The sequence below is a fragment of the Symphalangus syndactylus genome, chromosome 18, assembly GCF_028878055.3.
Source record: "Symphalangus syndactylus isolate Jambi chromosome 18, NHGRI_mSymSyn1-v2.1_pri, whole genome shotgun sequence".
NCBI classification, from domain to species: Eukaryota; Metazoa; Chordata; class Mammalia; order Primates; family Hylobatidae; genus Symphalangus; species Symphalangus syndactylus.
Genome location: NC_072440.2, coordinates 77,110,870 through 77,129,513, shown reverse-complemented (window position 1 = coordinate 77,129,513; position 18,644 = coordinate 77,110,870). Strand labels below are relative to the sequence as shown.

Sequence of the window (18,644 nt, the reverse complement as noted above, 5' to 3'; positions counted from 1 at the left end):
GTTGAGCCATGCGGGTTGCGCGCAGGGCTGGAGGGCGCAGTCCGGAAGGGCAAGGCGGCCCCGCACGCCTGGGAGGGGCGATCCTGACCCGACTGCACCCAGTCTGTCTTGGAGTGAAAGCCATCTAGTCTGCCCCATCCTCTCCGAGTCATCCTTCCCCTGATGGACAGATTTCGGCCGCCGCTCCTGCACACGCACCAGTGAAAAAACTACGAGCTGAGCCGCCTCTGCGCTCTGGACAGGGCTGAGCCGCGCCTCCTACCCAGAGAGGGCGCGGGAGGTCCCGCCGCGGTTTTCCACCTGCCGGGAAATCCGAGAGGCTCCTCTAGCCTCGGCGGCTGCCGAGCTCGCTCTTCCCCGCCCGCTCGCCTGGCTCAGCTCTGCACGCCCCTCAGCTAGCTCCCGCTCGAGTCACCTCTCCCCGCGCCCCCGCCCCTCTAGAGCTCGCGCCCTCCCCCCCCCCCACCCGCGCCTCCTCTGCCCGCCCTCCTCCCCTCCCCCTTCCCTCCTGCCCTCCCTTCATTCCACAAGTGTCGCTTCGCTCTCTCCAGCGCACTTGGCGAGCTGAAGAGGTGAGAGGGATACTGCGAGAGGGCTCGGGGCGGCCAGTCCGGGGCTGCCGGCCAAGGCTAGGCGCTGCCAGCCCGATTCTCCTCTGCTTTCCACCCCCGCCTCACCCAGTGGCCGGCCGGACCTGCACCCCGCGCTTGCCCCCGCTCATCCTCCCCCCGCCCGGCCAGGCGCGCTCCTCCCCGGCCGGCCCCTCGGCGCGCGGCGCGCTGGAGGCGAACGCGGGCTGAGGGGAGCGCAGTGGCCGCAGACCACCGAGCGCCCCGCGCCGCTCCCTGCATGTGCGGCCCGCGGCGGCTCGCAGTCCCCGGCAGCAGCCTCGGCAGCTTCGGCCGCGCCTCGAGAGGCGGCCGCAGCGGCTCCAGCGGCGGCCAAGCGGCCGAGCTCGGGCTGGGAGACACCATGCGCCGCGTCCTCCGGCTGCTCCTCGGTTGCTTCCTCACCGAGCTGTGCGCCCGCGTGTGCCGGGCGCAGGAGCGAGCGGGGCACGGGCAGCTGGCGCAACTGGGCGGCGTGTTGCTGCTGGCGGGGGGCAACCGCTCCGGGGCCGCCTCCGGAGAGGCCAGCGAGGGCGCCGAGGCATCGGACGCGCCCCCGACCCGGGCGCCCACGCCAGACTTCTGCCGGGGCTACTTCGATGTCATGGGCCAGTGGGACCCGCCGTTCAACTGCAGCTCGGGCGACTTCATCTTCTGCTGCGGGACTTGTGGCTTCCGGTTCTGCTGCACGTTTAAGAAGCGGCGACTGAACCAAAGCACCTGCACCAACTACGACACGCCGCTCTGGCTCAACACCGGCAAGCCCCCTGCTCGCAAGGACGACCCCTTGCATGACCCCACCAAGGACAAGACCAACCTGATCGTCTACATCATCTGCGGGGTGGTGGCCGTCATGGTGCTCGTGGGCATCTTCACCAAGCTGGGGCTGGAGAAAGCGCACCGGCCCCAAAGGGAGCACATGTCCAGGTGGGCTGCCTCCCCTTCGCCCTCCCCTCGGGGCTTCGCTCTCCCTGCTCTCTCCTCCCCACCTTCCCCCAGGCAATGGCGCTCCCCACGGTCCTCGCTCCCCGCATCCCAGCCTCTCCGCTGGGGGATGTCACCGGGAAGCCAACTTCGGCTTGGAGCGCGGAGAAGGGGCGCTGGGCTCAGCACAGGTGTGGGTCTGAGCGTGTGCGTGTGTGTGTGAGCGCGCGCGTGTGTGTGTGTGTGTGAGACTCTGCTCCCTCGCCCTCTGGCCGCCTCCTCCCGCTGGTGATTGAGGCGGACTTGAGACACATAGTCTGGGAGCCCGTGGCCCTGAAGTCTTGGGATTTGGGGAGAGGGTCCATGGCACCCCTCGGATTCCAGGTGCTAGCTATTTGGTAAACAGGGGCAGGCGAGCCCGAAGGGGGAGGGGGGCGTGTGTGAGCCCGAGCGCGCGTGTGTGAACGAGGGAGGGTCAGAGTGAGTGCCGCCTGCAACTCGTACGACTCGCTAAAAGGAGACGAGGGAGGTGGAGTGAGGGGAGAGAGAGAACAAAAGCCTTGCTTGGAGCGGCCGCCTCGCTTTCCCAGAGCCTCGCGGTCCCTGGATTTGGGACCTCAGCTGCCCCCGCCCCTTTACCCACCTCATCCCTTTCTCTGGCCACCGCCTCTCCCTGCCCAGGGCCGTGGCCATTGCTACAGATTGAGCCCCTTGCCCTGGCTGGCGTGGACTCCGGGGGCCCGAGCCCCCTCCTCGTGCGCCCTCACTTCCAAGCACCCTGATTTCGTCAACTTTCGGGTTTGCCTTGTTCATTATGCAAGCCCCAGCACCAGCTAGTTGCAGCAGATGGGAGAAGGCTTTGGGGGATTAATGGAGCTATTTGCCTTTTGCTTTTTTTTTTTTTTCTTTTAAGTGTCTAAATCGATTCGCAAACTCCGTAACTTTGGAGGCAGAGGACGCAGCCACTAGGAGCACTAAGCCCCCGGCCGCGGGAGAGGCTGGGGGTTGGCGTGAGGTCCGCGCGGGCGGGGTGGAAGGAGCGACTAGCGGCCTGCGAACAGCTGGATGGTTGGGGCATAAGCTTTAACTGTCCCCTTTCCGAGTCTGGGCAACGAACTCGCTGTGTTTTCCTCTCCCCTCTCCCCACCCCTTCTTCCGCGCCCCCTCTGCCGGGGGCCTGTGTGTGCGCGCGCGTGTGTGCATGCGCTCCGTGTGATGCCTAAAAAATCTGAACAAAGAGACCCACCAAAAATAGGCAAAGGAACATCACCACCTCACTAGTAATTATTTTCTATTTATACGCAGAGTATCCGATGAGATTTTTTTTTTTTTTTTCCCAGAGAGAAGAGATTTTGGGGGAAGAGGTGAGGAAGTTCTCGGTTTGGGTCAGCAGGGAGCTGTGGGTGGATGGTGGGGTCTTGCTGCACAGAAGTAAGCTCCGAGGGGCTTCAAAGAAACCCTGACCTACTAAAGGCTTAAAGCTCTGGCCCCGCCCACCTGCCACAACCACAGGGTGTCCTGTCCCCAGCCCCACCGGCCAGGCCAGTCCCTGTTAATTCCCGGGTCTGTGTTAAGATGAGGGAGAAGTGGTCTCAGGACTGCAGCAGCGGATATCGCCTTGGTAGGGAAAGATTGACTCCGAGACAGGTAGGCTGCCTTGCAGATTTGGTTAACTACTGCTGAAATCTCCACCAAGCCCTGTCCTCTCGAACCAGCTCTTTAAATAGTCCTCCTTGATGGTTGGCCAGACGGGAGGTGAGCAGGTGGGGAGAGGAGCTAACCTTTGGGCATCTGTGGGAGAAAATGATGCTAGATCAGCCCTCTTTGATCTGGGCGTTCTGGTGACAGCTCTCTACCAGTTACCCAAGGGCCCAACTTCCCGGTCCTGCCCCAATGCAGCTCTGCTGGGGGAAAAATGACCACAGCTGAGCGGGTTGCAGCTACTTTCTTCTGCAGGTATAGGGAGGGTCGGCCTGGTGGCAGAATCTAGGGGACCCAGTCCTAGGCTACCAGAGCCTCAACACAGGTCCTCCCAGTATACATTTTTTGAGAATTCCAGAATGGAGTGGAAGTGCATACTCCTGAAAAGAGAGTTGTTGATTTTTACTGGCAGCTTCTGAGGTATGATTTTCAACTGTAACTGCTGTGTAGTATTAACTAGAATGTTTTATAAAAAAAAAACCCTGTCACCAGGGGTCCCACCCTAGGCTACTTAGATCTAAATCTCTAGGGTGGGACCTGAACATCTGTATTTTTTTTTTTTTTTTTTGTATTTTTAGTAGAGACAGGGTGTCACCATGTTGGCCAGGCTGGGTTTGAACTCCTGGCGTCCAGTGATCCTCCCACTTCAGCCTCCCAAAGTGCTAGGATTAAAGGCATGAGCCACTTTGCCCAGTTGCATCTGCACCTTGAAAAGCTCTCCAGGTGATGCTAATGTGTAGCCAATCACTGTTAAGGAAAAGGAACTAATGCCTGCTGAGCACTGTACAGGGAGCCAGGCACTGTACTGGGTGTGTGGGTGTGTGTGTGTGTGTGTGGGTGTGTGTGTGTGTGGGTGTGTGTGTGTGTGCGCGCGCGTGCAAGTAAACACTCTCTCACTTAGTTCTCACAACTATCTTATGGGACAGGTACTATTTTAATATTCATATGCATGCAAGAAAATCATGGCTCAGGTGAGGTGCTGTGTCCAAGGTCACACAGTTAGGAAATTGTGCATTATCAGTCTCCCGGTTTTAATTGTGTCTGGGACAGATGTTTTCAGATTGAATAAACGTCAGGATCTGGGACAGTGTCCTAAAATGCAGATTCTTGAGTTCTATCCGCAGAGATTGTGAATCAGTAGGTTCTGGGTGGGCCCGAGAAATCTTCATTTAACACCGCCCACTCCCCTAATGGCTCTGAGATAAAGTGGTCCACACTTGGGGAAACACTGGTCTTGGGTTTGGGGATATTTCACAGGGTTGAGGGATGGATAAATTAATCTAGTAGAAAGGAGAGGAGCCACTGTGAATCTCTTATTTTATTTGCATTTTTTTTTTTTTTTTTTTTTTTTTGAGACAGAGTCTCGCTCTGTCACTCAGGCTGGAGTGCAGTGGCAGGATCTCTGCTCACTGCAACCTCCGCCTCCCAGGTTCAAGTGATTCTCCTGCCTCAGATTCCTGACTGGCTGGGACTACAGGTGTGCATCACCACGCCCGACTAATTTTTTTGAATTTTTAGTAGAGACAGGGTTCCACCTGGCCTGGGGTTGGCCAGGCTGGTCTCAAACTCCTGACCTCATGTGATCCTTCCACCTCTGCCTCCCAAAGTGCTGGAATTACAGGCATGAGCCACTGTGCCTGGCCGTATTTGCATTCTGTTGCTTGTTTCTCAACGTATGTAAGCTTTCTGTGGTGCTGGGGCTGCCCCAGGTACTTGCCAAATGCATCCTAGGCTGCTTACACAGTTAATCACTTGGAGTCCCAGCTATGGCAATTGACTCAGTAGCCTTTGCCGCATTGTGCCAAGCGATGCTCCAGTGGGTGTCAACATGCCAAGCTTGGCATATGAGAGGCTGCTATGACGCAAAGCAACTTCCAGGTGAAATTAACCTGCCAGTCACAGCCTCTTAATTTTTGTCTGGAGCTGCAAGGGGCCCTGAATGGGGGTTTGTTCTCATTCAGACTGAAAGCATATTCTCTTGAAAGACATAAAGCATGTTGTCGCACCCCCATTATAAACTTTGCCTCTAGTGACCAGTGAACTTGGGTTTTGCTGCAGAGGCCTCCAAGATACCAGTTTGCGGGTTCAGAGGCCTGGGCCTGTGGCCTGCTTGCTTCTGGGCTAATTAGGGCTGAGAAAAGGAGAAAGACAACAATTCCAGGAAGCGGTGGGGGGAGGCTTCTATGGGATCTTGTAAGAACAGAGCAAACACCCATTGAGCAGCTGCAAGAGCAGCCACAGTCAGTCACTATTTATTAGAATAAATGACTGCACATGGCAGCCAGCTGTGGATACCAAACCATGTAGACATGCTTTGCTTGATCTGCAAGGTATTTCTACGTAGGTGTTTTTATTTTTAAGTTTTCCTCAATTTTGTGTTGTGAAAAGTTTTAAACATACAAAAAAAACCTTGAAAAATCATAAAATAACTTCAATATATCCTTTATCTAGATGAGGATTTCTCAACCTTGGCACTATTGACTGGAGAATCCTGTGTTGTGCGGGGCTGTCATGGGCATGGCAAGATATTTGGCAGCGTCTCTGGTCTCTGCCCACTGATGCTGGTAGCATACACTCCACACCTAGTTGTGACAGTGAAAAATGTCATCTAAGGGCAAAACTGGCCCCAGTTGAGGACCACTAACTTAGATTGAACAATTATTAGTATTTTGTCATAGTTGCTTTATTGCTCACACACTCTCTCCACAGTTTTTTCTTTCCCTTCTCCTTCCCTCCATCCCCCTTCCCCCTTCCCTCCTTCCCTCCCTCCCTCCTTTCTTTTTTCCTTCCTTCCTTATTTCCTTCCTTCCTCTCTTCCTTTCTTCTCTTCTTCCTTTCCCTCCCTCCCTCTTTCCCTCCATCCTCCTTCCCCCCTTCCCTTCCTCTGTCCCTCCCTCCCTCCCTCCCTTCCTTCCTTGCTTCCTTCCTTCTTTCTTTCCTCTCTTCCTTCCTTCTTCCTTTCCTCCCCTCCTTTCTTCTGTCTTCTTCCCTTCCTCCCTTCTTTCCTTCTTTTTTCCTCCCTCCCTTCCTTCTTTCCTTCTCCCTTCCTTTTCTCCCTTCTCTTTCCTTCCTTCCCCTCCGCTCTTCTCATCTTCTTCCCTTCCTCATTTTCTTCCTTCCCTTTTTCCCTCCCTCCCTTTCTTCTTTCTTTCTTGGCTGAAATATGTGAAAATAAGTTGCAGACATGACAGTCCTTAATATCTCAGCATGGGGCTTTCCTGAGAGCAAGGACATTCTCCTACACAGCACAATTCCATTATCACACCCAGGAAAAAGAACAAAAATCCCGTAATATCATCAGACATCCAGTCATTTAAAAATTTCTCACTCGCACAAAGAAATGTCTTTTAAAGCTTGGTTTTGCACATCAGGACCCGGCTCATTGTATTTGGCTGTGAAATCTCTTTAGTCTCTATTATGCATGGTGTTTTAAAACCAAGTGAGACTCAGTTGCCAACATTTACAAACTGGGAGATCTCACGCAGAAATCCAGATTCCTGATTTCTCATGAGAACTCAGTGGGTCTGGTGACATTGGATCTGCATTTTCACACAGCAGCTATTGGTTGCCACTAAGTGATGACTGCCCCCTTCAGGAACCTCTTGGGTTCATCTCAGTCACCACCTCCACCCAATTCACTCTGTTATGTTAACTGCAGCCCCTAGAGAGTCAGTCAAGTTGGTCTGAATATCGCAGACTCCAGTCAGATGGCCTGAGATTCAATCTCAGCTCAGCCACTTAATAGCTGTGTGACCTTGGGAAGGTTGCTTCACCTCTCTGAGTCTCAGACTCTTGTCTGCAGGTGGAGGATTCACTGAGACAGGGCTTGGAAAACAATGAGCACAGGACCTGCCACATGGCTACTCCTCAGCAACTATTAACGTTTTATCACTATCCTTATTATTGAAATTTTGTACCTCTTGTCTACTGAAGAGAATTATGTTGTCATCTGGATCTCAGTAACTAACGCTTGCTCTGCTATATTTATTTAACTGTGTGACATTGACCAAGTCTCCTAACCTCTCTGGACTTGCCTTTGAATCTGAGTGGGAGGGGCTGGCAGGTGCAGAATAGGAGGGAGGGTCTATATGTGACTACATTAAATACATTGCAAAGTGTTGGCCTAAGTGGTGTTGAAAAATCCTTGTTGGTTTTGCAATTTTGCCATAAGCTTATGTGTAAATTCTCATTTAATTTCACACCCTTCCCCCATGAGGTAGGCTCTATGACAATCTGCTGTTTACGGAGGCACAGATTTCTTTCCAAGAGGATGAACCTGCCCCTGGTGAGTGGAGTGTTGGACTTCAAACCCGGACAGTCTGAGTGCAGGGATCCTTGACCACTAGGCTGCACTGTGTTTGAGAGCAAACCTGCAGGAATTCCAGACTTCTCAGATCACAAAGAAGTACATGATGCCCTGCAAACAACAGCGCATGCATCGGAGCCAGTTCAAGAAGCTACCATAAGATGAAGACTAGGAATGCTTTCTATATCGGCCCGGGCAGGCCCAGACGTCTTGGTGGAGGCGTTGGTGAGAAATGACCTTGGGGACAGAAGCGCATGTTTGAAGCTCTCTACACTTGAAGCCAGTAGGGAGCACATGTCATTATTTTGTCCACCTTCAAACAGAATTGGAAATCCAAGTGGCAAATGGCAGAGCAGGGTCCTGTGTGTTTTTAAAACATGCTTCAGAAGAACTGGCACCCCTTGCAAAGAAATAGCAACAAACAATGATAAATGCACCTCCTCCTCTTGCCTTTTGCCTTCCAATTTCTCTCCTGCCTCCCATCTTTCTATGCATTTGTGGTTATCCTGAGGCTTTGACCAGCTTCCCAGGCTGGAGAAGTCCATGTGTGCATGCATCTACTGCTGGCCACAGAAAAGTCTTAATTTATTTTTCTTTGCAGGGTATGTTGACTTCTCTTTGGGCACTGAGTCCTTGCATTTTAAAAATCAACTTCATTGAAGGATAATTTACACAATAAAATGCACACATTGTAAGTGTGTAGTTTGATGAGCTTGGACAAATGTCTACACCTGTGTAACCATTACTCTAGAAAGCTCACTCATGCCCATTGCCCTTGCATTTTTGAAAAATAAATGATGCTTCTTGTGCAAGAAGAAGTGCTCAGGAACTCTATTCACGTGTTTAAAAGTCAACACATAGATTGGACACTGGGATACCTGGAGGCTTTGAATCAAGATACTGGGACTCTGAGTTCTGTTTGGAAATATTGGTGTCATATATTTATCATTGTAATTGGAAAGAAAAGAGATGCACCATTTTCTTCTTGTTCCTTGGATAAGCTAAGCTCATTCTCACCTCGGAGCTGTTGCACTGGCCCCTGTGTGGCTGGTCCCTCCTCATCACCAGGGTCCCAGCTCCAATGTCATCTTCTCTGAGAAGCCATCCCTGACTAGGCTTAGTCGCTTCCCACCCCAGCCTGACACACTCCATCACCCAGCCAGTGTTATTTGCTTCATTTTTACATTATGGTCTAAAATTAACTTGCTAATTTACTGGTTTACTAGTTTATTATCTGTCTCCTTCCATTATCCCTCTCCTTCCCTCCTTCCCTTCCCCTTCCTTCCTTCCCTCCCTCCCTCCTTTCCTTCCTTCCTTCCTTCCTCTTCTTTCTTTCTTTCTTTCTTTTTCTTTTTTTCTTTCTTTCTTTCTTTCCTTTCTTTCCTTTCTTTCCTTTCTTTCTTCCTTTCCTTTCTTTCTTGACACAGTCATACTCTGTCACCCAGGCTGGAGTGCATTGGGATGATCTTGCCTCACTACAATCCCTGCCTCCTGGGTTCTAGGGATTCTTCTGCCTCAGCCTCCCAAGTAGCTGGGATTACAGGGACCCACCACGATGCCAGGCTAATTTTTGTATTTTTATTAGAGACAGGGTTTCACCATGTTGGCCAGGCTGGTCTCAAACTCTTGACCTCAAGTAATCTACCACCTCGGCCTCCCAAAGTGCTGGGATTACAGGCATGAGCCACTGCGCCTGGCCCTTTTATTATCATTCATAGTAAGACACACAGGGACCACAATTGTCTCTTCTACTCCATAGTTGGATTCTGAGTGCCTAGTTCAGTATTTGGCAAGTAAGAGTTCTGCATTTGATATCCTGGTTTACCTGGCATAACAAAGTATCTACAAATTCATTCATTCATTCATTCATTCATTCAATAGGTATTTACTGAACATTTAACTTATGCTCAGCACTATGCTGAGAGATATGAGATAACCGTGAATAGTACAAAATAGTTTGCCCTTGCAGAGCAAACAGCCAAATATCAGGAGACAGGTAACACACAAGGAAATGTACAAGAAAGTTGAGCTAGCACTTTTGTAAGTACTGGTTCTCGTACTAGCTTTCATAAGAAAGCACTGGTTCTAGTACTAGCTTTCAGTACTCTCTTGTGAAATTTTCAATGTTCAGTCATTTCAACCTCAAAAATGGCAACAGAATTATGTTGAAACATAATTGTTTGTTTAAAACAACAATTATGTTGAAACATAATTCTCCTGAAATGGGTGGAAGGCTATCAAGAAAAAGTGTAGCTTCTTCTTCAGGTAACTGCAAGAGACAGGGTTCTCTAGAGAAACAGAACAAATATACAAAGAGATTCATTATAAGGAATTGGCAAGTCCAAAATCTCCAGAGCCTCTGTTCTTGTACAAGTCTGAAGGCCGACCGGCAGGAGAATTCTCTCTTTTTGGGGCAAAGGTCAGTGTTTTGTTCTATTCAGGCCTTCAGATGATTGGATGAGGCCCACTCGGTTTAGAAGGGCAATCTGTCTTACTGGCATTAGAATGCAACCTGTTTTACTCAGCTTACTGATTTAAATGTTAATCTATTTCAAGAGCACCCTCACAGAAACACCCAGAATAATGTTTGATCAAATATCTGGGCACCCCGTGGCCCAGTCAAGTTGACACATGACATTAACAATCACAGTACCGTTAGGGTCTTGTCACTCAGAATATGGCCTCTGAACCAGCAGCATTTTTATATTCTGGGAGCTTGGGCAGAATCTCAGGCCCCACCTCCTGCTTACTGATTAAGAATCTGCATTTTAACAAGATCCCCAGGTGATCTGGATGCACCTTAACATCTGAGAAGCACTCAAACTATGTGCCACAAACAAACGCGAAATTCTTAGGCATTTGTGTGGCTTGGAGCACATAGTTGGTTCTTTCTACTGTCTAATTCTTTACATTTTTTCAGCACATCCCTGTCTATAAAATGTTTTTTATATGCACCCCAATATATGCACATTTATAAGCATATGCATGACCCCACGAACAATGATTAAGTACATTATGAAGCATACATAAGGACAGAAATTTCAAACCAAGTTTGAGGGTGAAATAAATATTATTTGAAAACCTGTTGCTAATTGTGATGACTTCAAACTATCATTAGTTACTATCTTAATGCATAATGTACACTGAAGGGTGAAGTTTATCATTAATAAAAAGAATCTGGATTTTAACCATTCCTCCTGAGCGTTTTCATTATTTTTATCTGCTTTGTTTTGATCTCAATAGACCGTCATTGTTTTACGCTTGTGAGAAGGTTTTGAAGAGAAGCGGAGGGGAGTCCAGTTTAGTGTTTTCTTGTGCTTGCATGATCAGTGCTATCTTCAGGCTGTGGTTTTGTTAAGAAGGGGGCATTTTTAAACCACATGTCTGCTTTGTGATGGTTAGCCAATTCAAAAGTATTAGGTTGGTGCAAGAGTAATTGCGGTTTTTGCCATTACTTTCAATGTCAAAAACCGCAATAACTTTTACCCCAAGCTGATAAATAATTTAATCTGTGCATCCCCTTCAGGGGCACATGTAATTGCCATACAAGCAGCATAACCCAGCGACGGGAATGCTGGTGGTCTTCTTCCTTGGTCCAAGTTTCCTGATTCCTGCCATCTTACATGGGCCTTCTGGGAGTGGGTACCAGCATCAATACACATAAGACCATACAAAAAAGTTCTGACATTTCCTTCCCCCATACCAAATCGGTTTATGCAGACCCTGGAGTGAGCGAGCCGCACTTTAAAGATTCTTTGTCCAGGAAATGAAGGTCCCTAAAGACTCTTCATTTCTGCCGCACACTCCAGGAAGGGCTGCCCTGGGGAAAAGTGTCCTTGGGCTTTTGGGCTGAAATTTCACAAACTTTGGTACTCAGGAGAAGCCCAGGGGATCTGCGGATGGCAGAACCGACCAAGTTCACAGTAGCCATTCTGATTACGTACTTTGTTATCCTTTCAAAAGCCTGAATAGTTTGGAGTTTTGGGGCGCGGGAGAGTGGGGGACTCCTTAGAAAATCTGATAAAAGTGATGGCTTCTTGCTCGAGAAACATGCACAAACAAAATTTCTATCCAGTTTCAGAGGATTCAGCGATCCCCCGAAGCTCAGCATGAAGAGCCTGTTTACAAGTGAAAAAGGCAAGTTAGGTTTGGAAGGCCTCTGTCTTTTGTCTCAAAACTTTCTTTCCCTGCAGCCCCTCTGAGTTTCAGACCCTGCTTATTGCACGGAGGTTGCAAGGAGCCCAAACTTTGATTTCAAAGACGTTCAGGATTGCATCTCCTCCCAATCCCGCGCTGCTTAGTGAGTTCACATGGGCAGTATTTCACTCTGTGAAACGGGTGCTGCTGATGGACACCATGTCACATGCCCCTGCTCGTTGGCCCTCTTCCAGTTCCATTGGCCTTCTTGCTTGTTCTCCGAATATCTCAGCTCTTTTCTGCCTCAGGGCCTTTGCACTTGCTATTCTTTCAGCCTGGAATGCTCTTCCCATCATCTTCACGTGTCCAACTCCTCACTGTTCAAGGCCCATCTCCAGTGTCACCCCATCACAAAGGCATTTCCTGATTTATACCGAATCTCTCCCTCCTTTCTGTTTATTTGTAACTTAAAAAAAAAGTATACAGTTCAGTGGTTTTTGGTATATTTAAAAAGTATACTTTAAAAAAGTATAGTATGCGATTCAGGGGTTTTTAATATATAGGTTGGTGCAAAAGTAATTGTGGTTTTTGTCATTACTTCTTTTTTTTGGCGGGGGTGGGGAGGTGATGGGGACTGAGTTTCACTCTTGTTGCCCAGCCTGGAGTGCAGTGGCGTGATCTTGGCTCACTGCAATCTCCACCTCCTGGGTTCAAGCAATTGTCCTGTCTCAGCCTCCTGAGTAGCTGGGATTACAGGTGCCCACCACCACGCCCAGCTAATTATTGTATTTTTAATAGAGATGGGGTTTCACCATGTTGGCCAGGCTGGTCTTGAAATCCTGACCTCAGGTGATCCACCTGTCTTGGGCTCCCAAAGTGCTGGGATTACAGGTGTGAACCATTGCAACCAGCCCATTTTTGTCGTTACTTCTAATGGCAAAAGTCACAACTCTTTTTGAACCAACCCAATACTTACAAAGTTGTGCCACCATCATCACTACTTACTCCAAGTCCAGTATCTAATTCTAATAAGGTTTTCATCACCCTTACAAAAACAATCCATATCCATTAGCAGCCACTTTCCTCTCCCCTCCCCATGTCCCCTGGCAACCATGAATCTACTTTCCATCTTTATGGATTTGCCTGTTCTGGACATTGGATATCAATGGAATCATACAATGTGTGGCCTTTTGTGTCTGGCCTCTTTCACTGGGAATAATATTTTCAAGATTCATTTATGTTGTAGCTGGTACTAGTGCTTCATTTCTTTGTATGGCTGGAGAATATTCCATTTCCTGTAACACATCTCGTGCGTCCATTCATCAGCTGACGGCCATTCGGGTTGTTTCCACTTGTTGGCTATTGTGGAAATTGCTGCTGTGTCCCAGGCTGTCTTGATCACATTACTCCTATTTATTTGGTTTGTAGCCCTTGTTTATTTATTTCTGTTTTTTTTTTTTAGTAGAGATGGGGATTTCACCATGTTGGTCAGGCTGGTCTCGAACTCCTGACCTCGTGATCTGCCCGACTCAGCCTCCCAAAGTGCTGGGATTACAGGCGTGAGCCACCCACCGCGCCTGGTCATTTATCTACTTAACATGTTTATCTATTTATTTATTTATTTATTTATTTATTTAAATCTTCTCCCATAGAATATAAGCTCCAGGAAGGCAGCAACCTTGTTCATCTTAGGCACTGCTGTATCTTCAGGGCCTTATATAGTGCATGGCACATAGTAGATGATAAATATTTGTTGAAACAATGAAAGAATGAGAGCTGTTGTTATTCTCTTGTCTCTTAGCGGACTCAATCTTTTCCTCTCATTCATGTGGGGCTCTTGCTGTTCTGGCTTCTCACAACGCCGCTGTTGTGGGAAGCATGTGCACTAGTCTGCGTAAAGTCCCTATGTAACCTCTTTCTCACAGCCGAGATGTCTCCTTGCCAGCTCTAGTTCTTACCCCATCATTCCATTGCCCCGTGATCAACAATTCCCCCATGCTCGGGGCCTCTGTGGCCTTAGCACAGTCTCAAATTTGAATGTGTAGCAGTTTCTTGCAGGTTGCTGGGTGAACTCCACCCCTGTAGTTTTTGACTCAGGAGGGCTGGATGGATCTGAAAATTTTTATCTTAACAAGTTCCCAGGCGACACTGCCAGGACACTGACACCATTGATAGGTGAACTGTTGTTTGAGAATTGCTGCTGTAGTGCGGTAAATTCCAGCAGACAGGCTGGGCCTGCTGAATTCATGGGTGGTCTGTGTGGGTTTCCCCCAAACAGCTCCTCTTCCTACTCTGTCTCCCAGTGTGTGGGCTTAGAGGGCTCTGGCCAGCTAAGGGCATGGGGGTATATCCCCAAACACGGCAATTCTACTTGTGGGTTTGCACCCTGGAGGACTTCTCTGTGGTATGGAGAAGGCCGGTATGAAGATGTTTATTGGCCAGCTGCGGTGGCTCATGCTTGTAATCCCAAAACTTTGGGAGGTGGAGGTGGGAGAATCGCTTGAGGCCAGGAGTTTGAAACCAGCCTGGTCAACATAGTAAGACCCTGAGACCATGTCTCTACAAAAGAAAACAAATTAGCTGGGCGTGGTGGCATGTGCCTGTGGTCCCAGCTATTCAGGAGGCTGAGGAGTTCGAGGCTGCTGTGAGCCATGATCACACCATTGCACTCCAGCCTGGGTGACAGAGCAAGACCCTATCTGAAGAAAAAAAAAGATGTTTATTGCAGTGTTGTTTATCGGGGCTGGGGAGTTGTTGACCCTCTAGATGGCCATAATTATGGAAATGACAAGTGGGGCTGATAGTCTGCTGGTTTGCAATGATGGCAGCTGTTTGTAGCTGCCATCCATTCTGATGGGTTTCTGATGGGCCAGTTCCTCCACCGTACTAATTGTTGCATATGAAGACTCATTCTGGCAGGTAAGTGAAATGTGGGGATTGCATATGATGGAATATTACGCAGTGGCTGCAAGAGATGAAAGGGTTTCACATTCAGCAATATGGCTAATGCTCACGTGTGAACGAAGGAAGAAATGGAATGAGGTTTATGGTAAAAACACTGTTTATGTAAAAGACACACACATATACAGTAATACCTACAAAAATATTATGTAGCTTTCAAGGATATTCACATAATCTAAATAAAGACATGATGGAGAGTAAAGAGAAAAAATGCATTGGTAGGTCTGATCTTGGGTGTGATATCTGTTTGACAGCTCTTTGGTCTGTTCTATGTATGAACACTGACGTTTTTGTTTTTTTTGCTAAGTTTACATCTAATCATGAAGGTCACTGTCATAGGTTGAATTGTGTCTCCATCCCCCTACACACTCCAAAAATACTCAGGCTCAAATTCTTGTGCCACAACTTACTGCCTCTGTGACCTTGAGCAGGTCGATTCACCTCTCTGAGCCTTTGTTTACTTATCTGCAAGGAGTAATAATCCTCATAATGTGTTTTGTGCTGTTTTGTTTAGTTAAGACATGTAATGCGATTAGCATGGTGCCTGGCTTATGGCAAATACTCAATAAATGTTATCTACTGTTACTAATACTGGGCCATTGCTGTATATGAAGGGTTCGTATCTAGTGTTAGATATAAAGAGAGAACAAAATCTATGGAGTGCAGACACATTACATGTATTCATCATTTAATCCTCTTAAAAACTCTGTGGGGTAGGTAGTCCTGTTATTACACGGCTGCTGTGAGAAGCATGTGCACTAGTCTGCGTAAAGTCCCTGTGTAACCTCTAATTACAGTGATTTTATTTACTTATGTTTTTCTCTACTCCGCCCCTAACTAGAATGGTGGATCCATGGAGTAATCCACCTTGCCATTTGTTCATGGCTGCAGTACTTGGTGCATAACAGCTGCCAATCATTGTGTTTTGAATGAACAGATTTAAATTCTTTCTTCTTTCAGGGCCCTTGCGGATGTCATGAGGCCACAGGGCCACTGCAACACTGATCACATGGAGAGAGACCTAAACATTGTTGTCCACGTCCAGCATTATGAGAACATGGACACGAGAACCCCCATAAATAATCTTCGTAAGTACAGCTGCATGAACCGTTTCCAGTCCCATGGGGTGACCTGAGCAGTGGTCACATTGCCAGATTTCGTGGAGCGTGCTTGGGTTAGTTAAGAGCTCTTTGTGGGCAAGTTAGAAGCTTTCTTTCATGTCTTTCGGATGAAGCTGAATTTAGCATCATCAGATGTCAGTTGGTTGCTTTCTTTGTTAAATGGCGATCCACTTGGTTGGTTTCACATGATTGATACTTTTAGCTACTAGACTGCTCGACTGGTTCATCTTGATTCATCTATTAACTAGATTAGTGGCCCTCTTGGTTGTTTCATCATGGTTGGGTACTTACTTAACCAATGGATTTTTGGGTTAGTTCATTTTAGCTAGTCAATCTGTTAGCCAATGGTCTACTCATTTATACATCTGCCTCCTGAGGTAGACCAGTTGTGACTTCTAGGTTTCATGCTGTTTTCAATTATGAAATACTAGTTCAGAAGAATTGTGTCTATTATTTGTAAAGCTAGAGTTTCATAAAAATAATCCACAAAATATTCCGTGTGTAGGGGGTGCAGGGAGTGGGTATTGAATTTTGGTCCTGTTGATTTGAGGCTCCTCTGTATGATTCAACAGCTGCAAATTCGTTTCCATTGTTCTGCCAGGGGAAAAAAAAACTGTGTTTGCTATTGTGTTTCAATAGGTATTTTTCACAGAGCATGATTGGGGATCTTGGTATACTCCCAAAGATTTTCTTTCCTTTCAAAGGTCTGTGTATGCAATATACATCATGGAGCTGATGCTCTGACCTATGAGAATGGAGAAAAAATAAGATTGTTTATTTTGTGACAATAATATACTACTGTGGTTACCCCAGTAATTATGTTTTCAAGTAACCCCCATATTAAAATAATGTGGAAGGTTTGGTTTAAAATAACAAAAGCCAGACAATTTAAAGGATGCATTTAGTTGTGGCTGGAGGTTCCTGAAAACAGAAACAATTCTAATGTTGCACATTTTTACAGACTGGGTTGCCTTTGCTGAGGCTCCACTAGGAGTTGCCTGGGTGTGTTATTTGCTGAATCATAGTTTTGGACTGTTTGGTTGCAAATTCTTATGCTCGATGGGTAGAGGAAGAAGCCTGTGGAATTTGACCTAGGCAGTGTGAATTCTCTGATTCTGCCTAGTGATGATTTTTCATGGTTTGGAAATTGTTGCAGTGTGTTAGTAAAGTCAATGTTTGCATGGTTTGAAAAATAGGCCACCAAATAGAATGTCTTAGGTTTAAATATATTAAATAATTTAACATTATTAGTGAACTGGATCACAAAATGGTATGAGAAATAGCAACATTTTAGAACAAAATACACCAGCAAATGGAAGTTTTATGACCAAATCCCATAGCCCCCCAAAGATAGGGTAAATGGCATCAATTCTGACACGGCAGTTGCTGTGTCCAATTCTGGCTTTAATGGAAATGAGCACATTTTCTTTCAGTTGGCACTGGGAAACAAGTTGAACCTAGTCTTGTGCTTCAGTCCCAAATATCATATATAAATGAACATCATCACAGGGCAGAGAAATTGAAAGGGTGTCAAGTCCTTGGCTATAAAAGGTGATTGCTAACAGGATTTTCCCTTGAAATTCCAATCTCTAGGATGATTTCTGAATCAGCACTCAAATGAAATAACAAACTCATTGAAGTCACCTAAGTTTCATTCCATCAGGTGGGCAGGAAACCTTAATGAATGCTGCTTACATAAGGCATTTTCATTGAAAATTGTACTGAAAATGGATTACCGCTCAGATATGGGTGTCCAGGGACAGAAGTCTCTTGCGCCAGGCTACTTTGGTTTATTTATGATTGTTGCATTTGGTCTATATTTGTGCCTAAGTAATCAGTGATCTTTTACATCAAGGGAGAAAGTGTCTCGTAATAGTCTACTGGGTGGGACTAGACTAGAGAATTCCTGGGAAGCTACAGGGGAGAATTCCAGAAGTCATGCTACAAACACTGCATTCTTACAAGAATTGCCACAGATGTTAATTTTATACAATCCTTCCAGGTTGATCCAATTCTTCTTTCCTAGCATTGTTGAGAATATCTGAATAACAAAAATAAGAAGCATATGACCTTTTCACCGGTTTATATTAATAAGCTTAATATATATAACACATTAATTCAGTAGCCAACAGTAATAATAGATTTCCTTGTTTATCTTTTTATTGATTTTCAGGAGCTACTTACATGTTATAGATACAGAAAAACATTTGTATGTTCAGATGAACAGATGATTTGAGGAGTGCATTGAGAGAATAGGACAAGATGACTGATATTAATCAGTTAAGGGTTTAAGAAGCCAAGCAGTCATCAGAGAACATTTTGATTGATAGCGAAGTAGAAGGGAAGGTATCCAGTCCGCTAAATGGAAAATTAGACCAGCCCTTTGTGCCAGAACCAGAATGCACCCATTTAATATAAAACCCTTTCCTGGACATTATAGGATCTACAAGGATTTACCATTACACAAATTGGAAAGAATGATGCATCTATTTGTGAAACACCAAGAAGGGCACGTCATGCTATTTTCAGTTTGTTCTTCACTGAACATCCAAGTTGTTAGATTTGACTGGGGTTTCACTAGTCTCAAGTTAAATGTCATTTTCATGTCTATTCAATCACCCACTCAACATTGCTTTAAGAGAATACTAATCTCCATCTATTTCTCTCTTCTTATCTTAATATTAACCTTACGTCTCTTTCTATTCTTTCCCTTAAGTTTCAGTCAAATGGTAAGATAATCAATAGCCAGGGTAGAGATCTGGATATTTGGGAGGAGGGCTATGGAGAGAGACTTGGGTGAAGGCGAACTGCAAGGAAAGAGAAAATTTTTGTCAACCTTTCTACATTAATTTTCTGGGGTTGATTTTTCCTGTGATATATTGGACT

At 46.8% G+C, this 18,644-nt stretch overlaps 1 protein-coding gene across 4 annotated transcripts in view; it reads left to right on the top strand.

The window, feature by feature from the left end:
• The first annotated feature begins 538 nt into the window (after window positions 1–538).
• SHISA9 (shisa family member 9) overlaps window positions 539–18,644 on the top strand; it is a 336,550-nt gene continuing 318,444 nt past the window's right edge. For 3 of the 4 annotated variants that reach the window (XM_055254358.2, XM_055254357.2, XM_055254356.2), the window contains exons 1-2: window positions 539–1,535; window positions 15,598–15,725. In XM_055254358.2, coding sequence (XP_055110333.1) covers window positions 850–1,535; window positions 15,598–15,725 — 814 coding nt within the window. In that variant the 5' untranslated portion in view covers window positions 539–849. Of the gene's footprint in view, window positions 1,536–7,453; window positions 8,358–15,597; window positions 15,726–18,644 lie in introns of those variants that run through there. The other variant, XM_055254360.2, reaches the window with a different exon arrangement.